Source organism: Macaca fascicularis, chromosome 6 (assembly GCF_037993035.2).
Source record: "Macaca fascicularis isolate 582-1 chromosome 6, T2T-MFA8v1.1".
NCBI classification, from domain to species: domain Eukaryota; kingdom Metazoa; phylum Chordata; class Mammalia; order Primates; family Cercopithecidae; genus Macaca; species Macaca fascicularis.
This window is the reverse complement of record NC_088380.1, coordinates 157,264,081-157,281,749: the sequence shown is the minus strand read 5'-3', so window position 1 is coordinate 157,281,749 and position 17,669 is coordinate 157,264,081. Positions and strand designations below refer to the sequence as shown.

The 17,669-nt window shown below is 53.2% G+C and overlaps 1 protein-coding gene across 40 annotated transcripts in view; it reads right to left on the bottom strand.

The window, feature by feature from the left end:
• Positions 1-652: 652 nt before the first annotated feature.
• The window catches only part of TCOF1 (treacle ribosome biogenesis factor 1), a 39,859-nt gene continuing 22,842 nt past the window's right edge, over positions 653-17,669 (bottom strand). For 2 of the 40 annotated variants that reach the window (XM_005558252.5, XM_015452140.4), the window contains 11 exons: positions 17,542-17,667; positions 12,628-12,814; positions 10,400-10,536; positions 9,227-9,340; positions 8,709-8,928; positions 8,094-8,179; positions 7,335-7,515; positions 4,076-4,636; positions 2,504-2,598; positions 1,882-1,936; positions 653-1,140 (listed from right to left, as the gene is read on the bottom strand). In XM_005558252.5, coding sequence (XP_005558309.3) covers positions 1,910-1,936; positions 2,504-2,598; positions 4,076-4,636; positions 7,335-7,515; positions 8,094-8,179; positions 8,709-8,928; positions 9,227-9,340; positions 10,400-10,536; positions 12,628-12,814; positions 17,542-17,667 — 1,734 coding nt within the window. In that variant the 3' untranslated portion in view covers positions 653-1,140; positions 1,882-1,909. Of the gene's footprint in view, positions 1,141-1,881; positions 1,937-2,503; positions 2,599-4,074; positions 4,637-7,334; positions 7,516-8,093; positions 8,180-8,708; positions 8,929-9,226; positions 9,341-10,399; positions 10,537-12,627; positions 12,815-17,541; positions 17,668-17,669 lie in introns of those variants that run through there. The other 38 variants (XM_005558253.5, XM_015452141.4, XM_005558254.5 and 35 more) reach the window with 31 other exon arrangements.

Below are 17,669 nucleotides of genomic sequence, written 5' to 3'. Positions count from 1 at the left end.
CTCTGACACCTCCAGCCGCGCATTCCTTTCCTGCACTGCCTCTGGCGGTTTCCAGCATGAGGCTAAAAGCTTTGGAGACATCTCCAGGACCCCTGGTGTTCCATAAGGCTCTGGGCCCAGGGAAGTGGGCTTCCGCATTTCCAGCCTGGAGCAGCAGACCACCTCCCTTGCTACCCCTCCCCTCCCTCAGTCCACACCCAAGACATCATCCTGTCTTTCATGTTCATCCACTTCTTGCCCTCACCACCACAGAATCATGGTGAGCTCGATGTGAGGGGCAACTCACTTCTGACTTTCCTAGACCTGCTGTGCCTGCCACAGCTGTTCACCATGCACCTCCAGGGAGCCTGCCCCTAGCTTGAGGCCTAACTCAAGGATTCTCAGCCCCTTCCATTTCTTGTCTTTGGGTATTTGCATGACTTACTCTGGCAACAGGAAATCAACCATGACCATCCTTTAGTTTAGATGCCACCTCATCCAGGAAGCCTTCCCCACCAATTCGGCACCCAGGCACTTCACTGCGTCTCTTAAGCTCACCGCCTGACCCACTAACCACAGTCACCCACAGCCTCAACACGCAGGCAAGAAGGAATCCCGAGTGTCGGCAAGACAGTCCCGAGAAATGTGTGCCCCAGATGCACTGGGAGCTTGCACCCTTCCTCCAAGTCTTTTATTTTTTTGAGTTATTTAAAAAAACAAAACAAAACAGAAAACACAACCAAAAGAACTGATGAGAGGAAGACAAAGCCTCGGGATCAGCCCGAGACCGAGTGGCATGGGATGAGGCACAGGTCAGGCCTAGCTGGATCTGTGGAGCAAGGTGGTGGGAAGTCCCGAAGCCTTTGGGCCTGTGGGGTCTGCGGAAGGAGAGGAGGTCACTTACAAAAATACATATACTGTACACATCTATACGAAGCGTCCTGTATTGGGGGAGTGGGGTGAGGTCATGGGAGCTGGTCCACTTTCTCCTCGGACCAGCCTCCCTGCAGGCTCACTGGCTTGGCCAACACAGGGACCCCTGCAGCTGGCTGTCTTCTTCTGTGGAGCGAGGGAAGGTAACAGTTTAGTTCCAGCCCATGGTGGGCAGAGGTCAGCGGAGGTCAGAGGCATGGGGATGGCCACTGCTTGGCTAGGAAATCCCTGGGGGAAGGAAACACACGCAGACGTCAAATTTCCTGACCCTTTTCCCTGGCAAGGAAAATGAAACCTGGCATCTCCAATGCAGGGGAGAGGCATTAACCACAGCGGACTTTTTTTTAGCACTTGGAATGTTCTGGGAACTGGACTGAGTCCTTTAGTGTTTAGCTGAGCTTCACATAAGCCTCACCATCGGCCCAGGAGGCGGGCTCTGCATCACTCCCCTTTACAGGAGGCTGGGTGACCTCAGGGCCAGCACAGCCAGGTGGAGCAGCTAACTGTCACCACCACTTGGCAGGGCCTGTCCTCCATAGGGAAGCATAGATCCGTGGTGATAGCTCATCTTGAGCAAACCATCTTCCTTCCCAAAAGGAAATGCCCCCAAGTTACAGGATCACGAGGAAAAGGAACTGGACCCAAGTGAAGGAGAAACCAAACTGGACCCAAGTGTAGGAGAAACCAGGCTCCATCCCAGGGCGCACTCCCTAAAGCATGCACAACGCCTGCACCCAGGGTGCACTCAGTGCCAGCCACTGCCATTACTGTTCTGGATCCTTCTGATGCTGCAGTGCCAGCTCCTGATGTCACCCCACCGGCCCCACGGACCCTTGGCAATAGAACCTCTTTCCCCAGCCTCCTTCCCCTTAGAGCCCACCTATCAGGTCTGCCTGGCTCTCTGGGACAACAGTGGATGCCAGAGCTGTCCTCCCGCCCTGAATGCTCAGGAATGATTGGGAAGCATACCTGTGCCTGGTGCTGGTGCTGGTGCCCGTCACACAGTCTGCTCTGCTGTCTTCTTCTGTGAGGAGGGAAGTACGAGAGGCTCTCAGACCTGCAGCTTTTCCCCACCCACTGCTGCCCCCAACTCCTGAGGACTAGTGAATTCCTCTAGAACAGATACTGGCTCTGCAGGAACCTCCAAGGGCAGAGGCAAACATTCAGCTCTCCTAAATACAGCTGAGGCCCTGCTGGCCAAGGTGAGAACTTCATCTGTGTCTGAGGTGCTGAGGCCCCAGGCCGTAAGGACAGCTGTTGTTCAGGGCTAGCCTGCCAGCTGGGGCACACGCAGCCCAGGCAACGTTTCCTCTCACCTGGAAACCTGCCAGTCTACCTGGTTTCCCTGTGCTGGGCGCAGGGAGTCTCTCCTTCCTTCCCCAACACCCTTCTAGCTCAGGCAGCCCACTTCTGCAGCTTCCACATGCTCAGGGAACATGCGCTGCCAGCCTCTTCCCTGGTGTGTCACAACTTATGACGCCCCCACTGGGCCCTGAAAATGGGAAGGGGGCAGGAACCAGGTCTGGGTGTGTAGGAGGGGGCTTGGGTTTGGGTCCGTTTTCTGGCCTGAGACCCCTCAGGAACTCTCTACCTTTTTCTTCTTTTTCTTCTGGGACGGTGACTCAGAATCTTTGGTTGAGGACTTTTTTGCTTTCTTCTTTTCTTTTTTTTCCTTGTCTTTTTTTCCTAAGGGAAGAAACTAAAGTTCTTGAACAACAGATGGTAATCCTAAGTGCTGGGGTCAATGTTGGGAGGCGCACAGGGCAGGGCTCCCAGTTCTCCCCACACCACCGGGAGCCATCACAACAGGCCGGCAGGGCTGGGCGCAGTGGCTCATGCCTGCAATCCCAGCACTTTGGGAGGCTGAGGCAGATGGATCGCTCAAGCCCAGGAGTACAAAACCAGCTTGGGCAACATAGTGAGACCTGTCTCTACAAAAAATTAGCTGGGCATGGTGGTGCACGCCTGTGGTCCCAGCTATTTGGGGGGCTGAGGCAAGAGGATTGCTTGAGCTTGGGAGGCTGAGGCTGAGGCTGCAGTGAGCTGCGTTCCTGACACTGCATTCCAGCCTGGGTGACAGAACAGGACCCTGCCTCAAAAATAAAAATAAAACGGGCTGGCAGCTGTGACGACCACCCAGTGGGGCCAGCTCATGATTTCTGTCCCATCCATGGACCACCTGGATGACTACCATTTTTCTTTAGGTCAACTCACTTTTTAAAACTCCCGCAAATTTATTTTAAATGGACACTATCTATCCGTACTGTAAATGGAAATCTAGCACAGTTCTGAGCACCAAGGAGCTGCATATCCTGCTGAGGGTGCCTGACTCTTGTTCTAGAACAAGCTGGCTCTTCGGGCATCACTGGCATCCCACCATCCAGGGTGATGCTCAAGAGTGCTGCCTAGGTTTGACTCTGGCTCCACCTAGTAAAACTCTGTGGCCCTGAACAGGGTCTCTACTTCTGAGCCTCAGTTTTCTACCTGCTGAGCCTCATTTCTACCTAAATGAGGTCCTGCTGTAAGCTGAGTCTCTAGAGCAGCACTCAGTAAAGGGCCAGTGTTACTACGGAGGGGAAACTGAGGTCTAGAGAGAAGATGGGGTTTGGGATGAGGATTTTGACAGTCTGGTTCCTGGTCCATTCTGCACCCAGGAGCTGGCTGGAGCAGCAGGTTCCTCCAAGATCTGCTGCACTGGGCTTGGGGAAAGAGGACATGACTCCTCGTCCTTCTGGAGCATTCCTGGCAGTGCTGGCCCAAGTGCTCTGGAATCGAGTTCTGGCTTTGCCACAAGCTGCCCCCATGACTCTGGACAAATCACTTCTCAGCCTTTTTTTTTTTTTTTTTTTTTGACAGTCTCGCTCTGTCTTTCAGGCTGGAGTACATATGCGTGATCTTGGCTCACTGCAACCTCTGCCTCCCGGGTTCAAGCAATTCTCCTACCTCAGCCTCCCGTGTAGCTGAGATTACAGGTGCCTGTCACCACGTTCAGCTAATTTTTTGTATTTTTAGTAGAGACAGGGTTTCGCCATGTTGGCCAGGCTGGTCTCAGCCTCTCCTTTCTACATGGGAGGAATTAGACCAGGTGCTGGCTGAGAGTCCCTCCCGCCCCCGTGGGGTGCCCAGCAGCCCTCGGGGTGGGCCGGGAGAAGAGGTCACTCACTCTTGTCGGATTTCTTCTTCTCCTTCTTGCTCTTTGGGTTGCTTTGATCTCCACCTTCAACCTTCCCTATCCCCTTCTGAAGCTCCTTTTCTGGCTCGTCCTTGGCCCCTTGGGAGCCAAGAGACCCCTTCCCTTTTTTCTCCTTGACATCATCACTTGCTTTGTCTCTCTTTGCTTTCCCCTTGGAAGTCGTGGAGGTCTTTTCTGGGGAAACAAAGGCCTCCCCACCTTCCCCGGCCCCTAGTTTCTTCTTCTTCTTGCTCCTGGGGGTCCTGGAAGCCGGCTGGTCTCCCGATAGCTTCCGCTTGCGGCTCTCCCAGCCCTTCCTGCTGCTCTCCTTGGTGGCGTCCACCACCTTCTTTCTTTCCTGTTCCAGCAGCTCGGTCAGGACCTTCACCACTGAGGCCTGCACCTGGGCCTCGTTCAGGGGCCAGGGTTGGCCCAGGAGGCACTGGGTGATGTTGCTTTGCAGCGCCAGCGTTGAGGCTTGGGGGTTCCCAGCCCCTTTCTTGGGCTTCCGGGACTTCTGAGGTGTGGTGCCTGAAACAGCCTCTTTTCCACCTATGGAGAGAGAATGTGGGGTCTCAGATCTGGGAGAGTTCGGGACAGATCGTAATGGTACCCAAGAGCGAAGAGGGTACAGAGAGTGACTCCATCTTTTCTTACAATGGCACAGAGGGGGAGAGCAAGGCTTGGCGGTCACTCTGCCCCAGCCGGTCTCCTAAGCTCACATCTTTCCACCAATTTCACACTCTGACTTCATTTCTAACTTACAGCTTTTCCCTGTCTCTTTACACTAAAAACTCCAGTTAGGGTAGGAGACAGAAAATGATTCCAGAATGTGAATGAAAGGGCCTGAAATCTATCAATGAAATGAAAAGTCAGACGGGAGGGAGATGGAGTGTGGAGCTGGAAGGACACCTGGGTTCTAGGTCTGACTTTCCCACCAACTTTCAGTGTGATTCTGGCCGGACCCCTCTCCTCCCAGGGCCTGGTTTCCCGTCTATAACCTGAGGGGTAGATGAACAGTAAGGCTACCTATGATACATTGTAGACTTAGAATAAAAGTGGGGGCCAGGCAGACATTCAAATGATGATTACCCACACTCGGCCCCTCCTGGTCAGGGTGTCCAGGCAAGGTGGGGAGTGCTGGGTGCAGTGTCTACACACGTGGTGGCTGACTAAGCAGGTTACTGCCTGCCGGAGAGACTTCTGGTGCAGCCTTTGTTTAGAATTTTCCACGCCTCTGCTTGCCTTTGATAATTGTGTGCTGACTACACGTGTAAAAAAAAAACCTTCCACAGCCCCCTCTAAAATGTCTCCTTGTTGCACCGCCTCTCACAAAGAATGTTGGGGAAGAAAGTGAGCAGCAATTCTCTTCCGACGCAGCCGGGGCAAGCTGCAGCTGAAAGCCCCATGACTGGGTCCCCTCGCCATCTCTAACTTTCCAGGTGACTTGGAGGTCTCTGCCCCATTCTGGGTCTCATGGGCACAACACTCCTGCACGCTGGGATCTGAAAGGTGGCTTGGTGGTTTGGCCCTGGAGATGTTTGCCTGGAGGAAGGCCCAGGTGGATACTCCATGTCACACTCTATGTGACACTCATGTCACACTGAGGCTAGGGCTGCCCCCTGCAGCATGCAGTGAACCTGGCCCCTCAGCCCCACCCGGGATCTCTGGCAACTTTTGGCTCTAGAGCTGCAGTGGGCTGGGAAGGGCAGGCCAGGTTAAGCAGAGGGAGCCCCGGGACGGCTAGAGGCCCAATTCCATCCTTTGGGGATTCTTCAAGATGGCAGGAGCCAATAGAGAGGGAAGCTGGGGAGGGCACAGTTAGCTCCGGCCACCTCTCCCCCCAGAGCCCACTTTTCTGCTGCTGCTTTTTTTGAGACAGAGTTTTGCTCTGTTGCCCAGGCTGGAGTATGGTGGTACAATCTCGGCTCACTGCAACCTGTACCTCCCAGGTTCAAGCAATTCTCCTGCCTTAGCCTGAGTTGCTGGGAGTACAGGCACCTGCCATCATGCTGGTTAGTTTTTTGTATTTTTAGTAGAGACAAGGTTTCACCACATTGGCCAGGCTGGTCTTGAACTCCTGACGTCAAGTGAGCTGCCTGCTCTGGCCTCCCAAAGTGCTGGGATTACAGGCGCGAGTCACTGCACCCAGCCCACTTTTCTGCTGCTTATCTGCAAATACGCAGAACAGCAAGGCTGGGGAGGCCCTGGAGCTGTCCCAGGTGTGCCCAGCTGGTACATATTTGACCTCAGCTCCAGTAGGGTCAGGGACAGTGGATGCCCCAGAGGTCGCGTGACTGGAATACTCCATTCTGCCCTCCAAACACCATGTGACTATTTTCTACACGTGCCATGCCTTGACACAGATGGGATACATCAACTCCTGCTTTGTATGGTTAAGACACAGAGGCTCAGAGTGGCCAGGGGATTTCCAAGGCTTTACAGTGAGTGGGAACAGCCTGGGGCCAGTCTATTGCCTGGGGTCTCCTGCATGTGCTGAGTGTCCTCCGGACATGACTGTCAGCCTACTGTCTAAGCTATCCTCTGGGGCCCATGGCCCACAACCCACACAGTGAGCCTATTTATGGAGAAGAAAAGTTGATGGGGATGGTTGGAGAGAGCCAACGCTTGCTGCACAAGCCAAAAGATGCGGCTTCCTCTGAGGCAGGGGTTATCCTACCAGGTGCATCAGCACCAACCCGGGCCTGGATACACCCCTACTTCCAGGCTGTCCAGGGCCATGGCAGCCAGACACCTGGGCGTGGGGCCCACCTGTACTTTTTTTTTTTTTGAGATAGGGCCTCACTCTAGCACCCAGGCTGGAGTGTAGTGGCATGATCATGGCTCACTATAGGCTCAACCTCCTGGCCTCAAGTGATTCTCCTGCCTCGGCCTCTCAAGTAGTTGGGACTACAAGCGTGCACCATCACACCAGCTAATTCAAATACATTTTAGAGATGAGATCTCCCTCTGTTGCCCAGGCTGGCCTTGAACTCCTGGGCTCGAGCAATCTGCCCACCTCGGCCTCCCAAAGTGCTGGGATTATAGACGTGAGCCACTGCACCCGGCCCCACCTGCACTTTGATGAGCATGTCCAGATCCAGTGCAGGGCCATAAGGTCTCACTTGGCAAGGCTCTGGGGGCAGACAGGACCACATTGGGAGGACTGTTGCTGCAGGAGAGCAGGAAGGGGCCCACTGCCCTGTCCCTCTGTGTCCTGCTATAATTCCTCCTGCAGACCTTAACTTACCTGTTTTAGGGGACAACATGCCTGCTGCCTGTTGGGGCTTTGCCTCCTGCTTGCCATCTGGGTCATCTTTGGCTGCCAGAGTAGAGGAAACTGAGGGGCTGGAGTATGGCTTGGGAGTGGCTTTTGAGGCCTGGGAATTGGCTGGGGTTAGTCCAGGGGTCACATAACCTGAGAGGAGAGACTGAAGAAGTCCATTGTGAAACAGGCTGCCACCACCCCGACCCCCGCCATAACCCAGCCCGAGTGACGGCCTGCTGCGAGGAAAGCAGCCTGCGGCCTCTAGGATCGCCCTGCCCTGACGGTGCAGAGTGGGCGGACAGCAAGGCACAGAGCAGCACTTCAGCCCTTGGTGTGTGCCTCCTGAACCCTCCTAATACACTTTCTAGACAGGCACATTTAAAAAGGAAATTTCTTATTAATGCGAATGGAAAATTACTAGTTTTTGCCACATACAGATAGTAAGTAACCTTAAAAGAAATTGGCTAAAGAATGTTTTTGTCTGGACATCACCCAGAATCAAGGTCAATCCCTTCTACAGACCCTAAGGGTTAGCTACTCAGGGCTCTACGAGGGGAGGGAGGCAGCCTGGCCGTGGTCTGCTGGCTGGGCCACATGCAGTGCCTTGCAGACAGGACCTTGCCCAAGGCCTCTGAAGAGAGGGGACCCAGACTCCTGACCTGAGTGATGGAGTAGACAGGAGCCTGGCCTGGGGCTCCATCCTAAGGCCCCTGGGCTGCCAGCCCTCTCCCTTGCAGTTACCTGGGATGGCGCCACCACATCATCCTCGCTGGACTCTGCTGCAGTCTCCTCCACCAGGGTCTCCGTCCTGGAGGGGGTGGGACCTACTGGAGAAGCACAGTATCTCCAGTTACTGTTGGTAGCCCCAAGTGGCCCCTTCCAGCCGGGAGGGGCAGAGCCCTTGAGGAAGGCCCTGGTTTCTCTGCAGGTCCCTTACCCCAATCCCCGCCCCACCCCAAATCTTCCTACTGCTTCAACACTCCTTGCACACTCATCGCTAGTCACAGCATGCTAGGCACGACATCTGAATGCCAAAGCCTTATTTCTAACTCCTGAGGCCCCATTTCTAGTTCCCTGCTTTCCACTGTTCCGGAAACATGGCCCTGGAGTTTTGGGGAGCCAATGAAGGGAGTCTGATACCAAAATGCTGAGAGTGGTGAAACAGCAAAGTCAGGTCTCTGAAATCATTTGGATTGACTTTCTCATGAAGTTGTACAGGTGGGGAAACTGAGGCCCAGGCTCAGCCACAGGCACAGAACAAGTCTGAGATATGGAGCTGAGGCCAGAGCTATGGCTCCACCAGGCCACACTCCACCCTCTTCCTGGCCCACCCTTCCTTTTCCCCAGCACCCTCACCCAGCGTGTGGGCCGACTTGGCCACCTGGGGCCCTTCAGCATCTTCCTCGCTCCCTGAAGAGCTGTTGCTGCTGTCCTCACTGTCATCTGAGCTCCCAGGGGCTTTGGTGGCCTGCTGGCCCTCAGGAAGCTTAGGTTTTCTGAGCTTGTTGGTCCCTTTGGCCTGGATGGGGGTGCTCTGGGGACTCGTTGCAGGGAGCGTTCCCACAGCACTGTCAGCCTAATTTGGTGAAAGGAGAAGGAATGGAAGGAAAAATTAGGGCAAGTAAGACCTGGTCCTTCCTGAACACTTCAATAGGACCAGGCACTGTGTTAGACAGGGCACACATGCAGCCTCTTTTGATCCTCCCAACTACAAAAGGTACTGTAATTCCTTCTTACAGATTAGGCCACTGAGGCCCAGGGAGGCAAACCAAGTGCAGAGGTCACAGAACAGGTAAGTGCTGGTGCCAGGACGCAGGGCCACACCTGCACCTTCTATGCTCCGCGGGCTTGCTTCCCCTGCTCCCCAGGCTCACCCCACGTGAACGCTGGGTCCTGGCAACAGGAGGCTGAGCCTCACTGGCTTTCTGGGCGAGGACCTTCAGGGCAGCCTGGGTCAGTGGGAGGGAAGCTGGGTTCTTCTTTGACACCTGCGGGTGGCAAGAGGTAGCCCTGAGACTCACGAGTCCTCGGGATGCCAGCTGTGCCACACCCTGGTCAGATGCCATCTAGCTGGGCTGAGGGCTGGAGTGCGGACTGAGGGGCAGTCACAGGGGCAAAATTGGTGGCAGGCTTCAGGTTATGAGCTAATCACATTGTCCTCAAGGAGCAAGGGACAGTTCCCAGCCCAGGGCAGGGAAGCAGCTTAGGCCCCACCACTCAATCAGCACCTTCACTGGGGACAATCCCCAACCTGGTGGTCCCCCATCTCTACTTCTTACACCCACCAGCAGTCAGGGAGAGAGAACTTAGGAAATTGGGTATGACCCCTTGCAGAGAGCCCTCAGATGTGGCGTGGCCCTTGCCACGGCCTGGCTCCTCTCCTCTCCCCCAGCTCCTGATCCAGCTGTCCCCAGCTCCTCATCTAGCTGTCCGCACCTCTCAGTTTCCCTCATCCCCAAGCGCTTCCCCAGAAGGCCCTGGTACCTGCAGTTTCCCTGCCTGGAGGGTGGCCCAGCGGGTTCTGGCCTTGCTGAATGCTGGTCACGTCACAGCCCTTGGGATGGGGATGTGTGCTAAGTTTTATGATTTAAACAATGCACCAGCCATTAACCCTAAAATGCCCAGCTTTTAGATTCAGGCAAGGATCAAATAAAAATGCACCGAAGATGGTGAGAAGGCTGGGAAGAATGCTGACGTCACTATTACAAACACCAAAAAAGGGCAACTTTTGTTCATGGCATTCCAAAACTGGAAGAAAAAAAAAATCAAAAGCCCCACCACGTTGGAAAGTCTCATGAGGGACTCGAGGTGCAGGGGCTTGCTTGGCGGGGAGGCTGTGTCCCCAGATTACTCTTCCTCATAACTCAAAGGAGAAGCCAACACGGGGGTTGTAGCCAGGAGGCCAAAAAGCCTCTGGCTGTGAGGCTACCACCTCTGGAGTGTGGGGGTGACAGCAACTGCAGGCCATCCCATCAGCACATGTGGTAAGTGTGGAAGTAGGGCCCCACCCCACTGGCCTGCACTGCCCTCCCTTGCCCACTAGGTACCTGAGTGGCTGGTCCCTCCTGTTTCTTGCCATCTGATATCCGACTGGACTCCTTGCTGCTGCTGGCCCCAGTCATGCTGGCTTTGGGGGCTATTCTTGGGTGGGCAGTGGGCACAGTCACCACGTTGGTTCTGATGCCTGAAATGGAGTGAGACGGGGGCACATCAGGGCATACAAGCCCCATAGCCTCCTCAGCAGTGACAATAACCCAGTTTACCGGCCTGAGCTGGTGATCTAGAGCTGTGCTCAGGGCTTACAGAGGCATAAGATTGTTTTTTTTTTTTTTTTTGAGAGGGAGTCTGGCTCTGTCGCCCAGGCTGGAGTGCAGTGGCCGGATCTCAGCTCACTGCAAGCTCCGCCTCCCGGGTTTACGCCATTCTCCTGCCTCAGCCTCCCGAGTAGCTGGGACTACAGGCGCCCGCCACCTCGCCCGGCTAGTTTTTTTTTTTTGTATTTTTTAGTAGAGATGGGGTTTCACTGTGTTAGCCAGGATGGTCTTGATCTCCTGACCTCGTGATCCGCCCGTCTCGGCCTCCCAAAGTGCTGGGATTACAGGCTTGAGCCACCGCACCCGGCCCATAAGATTGTTTACTTCCCTCTCCAAGCCTCCCAGGCAGATGTCATTATGTCATTTGACAAGGTTCAGGGAGCTCAAATGGCTGCTCTGGGGGTGACCCCAGGCTTCCTCACCCCATCCCATCCCCTCCTAGCTGCTCGGGCTGCCACTCCTGAGCAATGGGCCAGAGCACAGGTACCGTCTCTCCTAAGAGTCCCCGTGGTTATCTGCAGAGGCCTGGTTACATGCATATTCTTTAAAGCAACGTTTATAACAGCCAACTTCCTCACCCCTCCACCCTGAAACAAAACCCTCTGCTTCCTCCAACATGGTGCTGGCTACACATACTGTAGTATGTCCACCCAAGGGATTTCTTTGTAGTTATTAGGAATTGTGCTGCAAATATGTCAAGATGAAAAAAACCTGATGTCATAAAATATCCAGTAAAGGTTACTGAGAGTTAGCTACAGTACGGTCTTGCTTTAAAACACATGTATATCTTAGGTTTTTATAAAGTTAGCATTTGTCAAATGTTAACAGTATTTGGGGCAGAATTACAGGTGATATAGTTTCTTATGTGCTAATCTGCACTTTTATTAAAAAAATATACACACACACAAATATACCTACTCACACACACACACATATATATATATATACACACACACATATAAATGTATATATGTAGGATAGAACTCTATGTTGCCCAGGCTGGTCTTGAACTCCTGGCCTCAAGTGATCTTCCTACCATGGCCTTCCAAAGTGCTGGGATTACAGGTGTGAACCACCGTGTCCAGCAGTAATCTGCATTTTGTCTGCTTTCTTTTTTTTTGAGACAGTCTCGCTGTTGCCCAGGCTGGAGTGCAGTGGCACATCTCAGTTCACTGTAACTTCTGCCTCCTGGGTTCAAGCAATTCTCATGGCTTACCCTCTCAAGTAGCTGGGATTACAGGCGACTGCCAGGCTAATTATTTTGTATTTTTAGTAGAGATGGGGTTTCGCCATGTGACCCAGGCTGGTCTTGAACTCCTGAGCTCAGGTGATCTGCCTGCCTCAGCCTCCCACAGTGCTAGGATTATAGGCATGAGCCACTGCACCCGGCCTGTATTTTTAAATTATCCTATCAGGATCAGGCATTATTTCCTTGTAAAAATGTTATAATAACTGTAATAGTAACATTAGCCCGTTTCCTGTTGTCATTGGTAGAATCACAGATTCTCAGAAGTTAAAGAAACCTCAGATTGGTCCTGCCTCTCGTTGATAGATGAAATCTCTCCCTGTAACGTCTCTGGCTTATGGATTGCCTAACCCACTTTACATGCCACCAAGGATGGGAAACTCACTACCACCCTGACCACTCGTTCCACAGGCAGTCAACTGATACAGAATTATTCCTTAGACTATGGAGGAACCTGGTCCCTGAAGCTTCTAGCTACTGTTCTGGGTTCCATGCCTGGGGCTGGCACAAAAAAGCCGTGGCAACTATTCCCCCAGAACTGCAGGTCTTAGCCAGACCATAATCAGAATGGCTAATGCAGGGCCCAGAGACCTGGTCCCAAGCCCTTCCTGACCAACACCTTGCTATGTGACTCAGCCAGTGTCCTGTCCCTTCTGGGCCTCAATGTGGGCAGTGCTGGCAGCCCCTCCCACCACTGCATAGGGACTGCGCTCACCAGGAGTCAAGCACTGTGTAGCGGGGATCACGTCCTCATCCTCGCTCTCGGAGGAGGAGCTCCTGGCTGTGCTCTCCGAGGCTCGGGACTTCCTCGGGGTGCTCGCAGCCTGGGCTTGTACGGGGGTAGCAGCTGGGCCAGCTGGACTACGATTAGGGTCGACAAAAATCAGAGGGGGTTTAATCACCTTGAAAAACAAAAACAAAACACCCCCCCAGTGATTAAAGGCTTGGCCAGGGAAAGGAGGTGATGGGGTTAGGGAGTGTTTTACAAGGCAAGGGGTCCACAGAGCTCAGGGGCAGCTGGGCACAGAAGCCATTCCAGCTGCCCAGGGTGCCCCCTCCCACCCTACACATCTGCTAAGACCCAGCGCAGCACTTCACAACTCACAGGAGCCCACGTGACCCTCAGGGTGAAGCCCTGCGTTCAGCAGGATCAGCTCCCTTGTACAAGTGGGAAAACTGCAAGCCCAGAGGGGAAGGGAGTGACCCAAGGCCACCGTGCCTACTGGAAGCAAAGCCAAGGCCAGAATGTCCAATTCTGCCTTCTTTCCCCTGGCTGGCTTCAGAGACAGTTACCTGCTGAATGCAGGGGCTGGTCTGAGCAGTTTTCCAAGGCTGCCTGGTTGGAATATACAATGCACCTGGGGAGGTATTTAGTCTAGTTGCCCCCACCCCAGAGGTTCTGAATCAGCCCTCCTGATACGTGGCCCAGGATGAAACTCCCCAACTATACACCGATTCAGTTTCTTCAACAAAAAAACGTACAAGAGAAACAAGGGTTAGGTGAGTGGGTGAGAACCAACAGATTAAGACTTAGAGAATTAATAACTCAATGCAGTATGTGGCCTTTAACTGAACTCCACGAGACAATCAGGGAAGCAGGGACACTGACTGGATAGATCAAGTTATTAGGTGTGACATTGTATTGTAGTTGTGCTTAAAAAAGTCCTTATAACTGAGAGCTGCATACTGAAATCCTGGTGGATGAGCTGACACGTCTGAGACTGGCTGCAAAGTAATCCAGGGGCGTTGGGGAACTGAGTGGAGAGTTTGCATGAAACGAGCCTGCTCAGGAGTTCCTAACTGTTGAGGCTGGGGATGGTACTTGGGGGTTCTTTATCTCACTCTATCTTTGGGTATGCTTTAAATTTTCCAATAAAACAGTAAAAGAAAAAGCAAACAAGCAACAGCAGCTCCCTGGTATTCTGCAGGCCAGTCTGGTTGTGAACTGCACCATCCCTGAACATGTTCACCGCACGCAAGGGCACCTCCAGGCCCATTTCCTTCCCAAACCCCCAGTTAATGAGAACACACATGGCTGTGAGCCAGGGAGCTGCTTAGGTCTACTTTCCATTCCCCAAATGTCAGACCTGGTGTGAGCTCTGCTCCCTCTCTGGCCAGTAAAGGGCTGGAGGACAGGAAGAGGGAGCTGCTTGAGCTAAGGGAGGAGTGGAGTCAGGTCCAGACTGGTCTCTGCTGCACCATCCTGTCTACCCTCTGAGCCCGACTTAGCACATCTGGCTCCTCAGGGTGCTAAGGTGCTGCAGAGAGGCATAAAGTAAAAAGTAAAACAGAAAGGTGCCTGCCTGAGGGTGGAAGCTTCCCTGGGCTTAGGCCTTTCCTACCCCTGCCAAATAGCCTCCCCCACGGCTGCTCTGATCTGCCACTTCCAGAGCCTTCCTTCCTACGATATAAAAAAGAGAAGGATGGAAAGTGGGAGAAAGCTTACAGTTGAGGGAGGGGGGATCTATATATATGTGAGAAGACAGGAACAGATTGTCGGGGACGAAGAGAAGCAACGAACCCACTGAGGCAAACAATAGCGTCTTGGGATGTTAAAAGCAGCTCAGCAGCAAAAGCCTCCTCTTAGTTCCACCCGCCCACGCCACCCCACTGGGCCTCTGGGCTGTAGGAGGGAGGTGGTGCAAGGGGCTTGGCTGTGGGGGGTCGGGGCGGGGCATTAGTGCATTAGTCTGTAGAGTTCACAAAGGTGGGCAGTGAAGTTTGCCCAGGATGTAGCGGGAGACCTGCTTCTCATCCCACCTCTCATGACTTCACTGTGTGGTCAAGCCCTTCCACTTTCTGCTCCTCAGTTTCCTGTTTAATGAAAGGGCTAGTAGTTATCCTAGCCTGGGCTCATTCACTGCAAGGGTTCTAATGCACTGTGGAAACTGCAAAGCACAGTACACACCGGAATGTAGTTCTGGGGTCAGCTAGGAAAAAACTGATGGGAGTGAAGCAGCAAACCAGCACAGTCTGAACATGTGGTTGTACCTCCCTATAGGTGCTGGGCAGTAAGCACCCAGAGGGAACCCAGGGATACCCCTCCTACCTGCAGGTCTGATGCCTGCAGAACCAAACCTAGGGGATTTCAGGACAGTGCTCACTCCCTCCTGTCAAAGCTGAGCTCATTCTAACTGTGCCTTCATTCCAACAAGTCTGCGGCACAGAGTGGGGAGAGGGGGCTGATGGCCTAGGCTGCGGACCCTGGCAAGGCACATAACCACAAAGGCAACACTCCTCTAAGAAGCTCTCTCAGAACTGCCTGGGGCTGGTTAACAGATCTAGGCCAGCCCCACTCCGGGAGACTGAAAAATTCTCTCTGGGGACGTGGCCTGGAGCCTCAAGGTCCACCCCACCCACCCAGGAAGTCTCATCTCAGAGACTGAGATGAATGAGGCTCAGAGAAGGCAAGTGGCATCACCCAGGGTGACCAGCAAACTGGTGCCAGAGCCAGGATTAGTAGTTCGTTCTCCAGGCACCAGACTGGAGCTCCTTCTAGAACCAATTACGCTAGGCCTCAATTTAATACCCAAATTAATTTCTTACAGGTTTCCTTTTTCTTCGATTCAACCTAAAACTTCGAGAGCAGGGCCTACCTCTTTGACAAACTAGAAGTTGGCCTTACAAAATTATATTACTGACAAGTGAAACTGCATATATTTGTGGTATATTACATGATGTTTTGATACACATATACATTGTGGAATAGCTCAATTAAGTTATTTAACATATGCATCACCTCACATACTTGTTTTCAAATCTGGAAGCTATCCCAGACCCCAGCAGACTCTGGCCTGAGGTCTGCTCTGCACAACGGGGCGGAGGCACAGTGAAGGGTCTAGGAATGGAGCCCAAGTGTCTATCCCTGCCTCCTAGCCTGGGGCTCTGCCCACCACCCCGGCCTCAATCCCTTTCCCCACTGATGGGCTAATAAAATCAGACTGAAACTTGTCAATAGAGAGGTGCTCAATAAATGTACAATAATGAAAATAATCATAATTAATTAGTGAGCTGGGGATTAGGAACTAAAAATCTCTCAATCAGGAAGAGGCTGCAGCTTCCTGGGGCTATGCCTGTCTTCCCCAAAGCCTCCTGGGGGAAGGTACAAACTGCTGACTTTTCTTTCTGCTTTTTAAATAGGGACTCCAGAATCTTCAGGACTAACATACCAATTAAACGGTTCAGTTTAAGCAGGATGTTCATTTTAATTGTGTTAGTCCACCCCCACAGAGAAAGGTGGAGCGGTCCCCTCCCTCCCAGCTGTTGAGATCCCTCAGAGAGGCAGGTGGCCTCGTAAAGGCTCCACCCAGAGCCTGAGGGCAATGCCCACGCCTGGGAGAGGGGAGTGTTGGGGCAGCCCCGGGCAACGGGTCAGAATGTGAATGGCCTGGGCTCCAACACCAGGTCTGTCCACTTGCCATCAGCCATGTGATGCTGGGACAGGTCCCTCAACTTCTCTGAGCCTCATTCCCAGTTCCTTAAAATGCAAACCACAAAGGGAGCCACCCTCATAGGGCTGTTGTGGGGATTAAACAGAAAAATGCAAATACAGGGAGTTACCGATGTTGGTGGTGGTTGTTCTTTACTTTTGTAATCTGTGCTATTGGAAAGTGAGAGGCAGTGAGCACCCTATTGCTGGAAGTGTGCAAACAGCATCTGACCTTACTGATGAATTGGTAAGAACGTGGTATGTGATATTCAAGGGGAGGTGGTTCATGAGACCACTCTGGTCTGGAGGTTGCAGAACTCCAGGATCTGTCGTTAGGCCCTGGGAGGGGAGCTGGTGCTCTGAGGTGCCTGGCAGAAGCTTCTGTGAGCTTGGGGCTAGAGGACAAAGGGTAATGCTGTCTGATGGAAGGGCCAGGGTTCACACAGAAGCTTGAACCACACCAGCATGGCTGACTTAGGCCTCTGGAGTACAGGGAGATAAGGTGGGCCTGGTCTCATCCTTGGGGGTGTAGCCTGGTCAGGACTGTGGCTTAAGCTCTGGGTGCAGTGGAGCATGTGAAGGTATGCCACAGGCGCTTGAGAAAGAGTCCTGGGCAAAGCTCATGGGATTTGAGAAGACTCCCGGTCCTAAACAGGCAACAGAGATATAGGGAGCCAGGGGACCAGTGCTTGCACCTTTCCTCAGCCTCTTATGAATCATGAGAATTTCGGGAAACTGCTTCAACTCTAAGGCTTGATTCCCGATCTGTCAAACGGGGCAACACTCCCTGGCCTTCTCACAGTCACCAGGCACCCTTTCTTAGGCAGGGGACTGTGGCAAGTACTTCGTGTGCTGGCTCCAGTGCAGAGGCAGGAGGGAGGCACTAGTACTAACCCCATTTTATGGTTGAAACATTGAGCCTCACATAGGAGAAAGGCGTCTGCCCAGGACCACGGAGCTGTTAGGTGGTAGAGCCGGGCTTCGACCCAACACTCTGAAGCCTGTATGTTTAACTGTGCACTGCTGCCTGCCTCACAGGGCTCAGATGAATGTCACAATAGAGGAAAGAGCTCTGGAAGCTGTGAGATGCTGTTTAAATATGATGAGATTTTTCCCTATGGGAAAGACCTGCCCTCTCCCGCAAGGCCTGCCAGCCCAGCTCTGACCCTGCAGCGACTGCAAAGAGAAGGCATGGCGTACCTGGGTCAGTGGCAGCTCTTCCTCACTGCTCTCCGAGGACCCCTCCGTGTTCCCCTCTGGAGGTGCTGGGGCCAGGGTCTTGCTTCTGGCAGGTTTGGAGTTACTGTCCTTCTGAGGGGACAAGACCT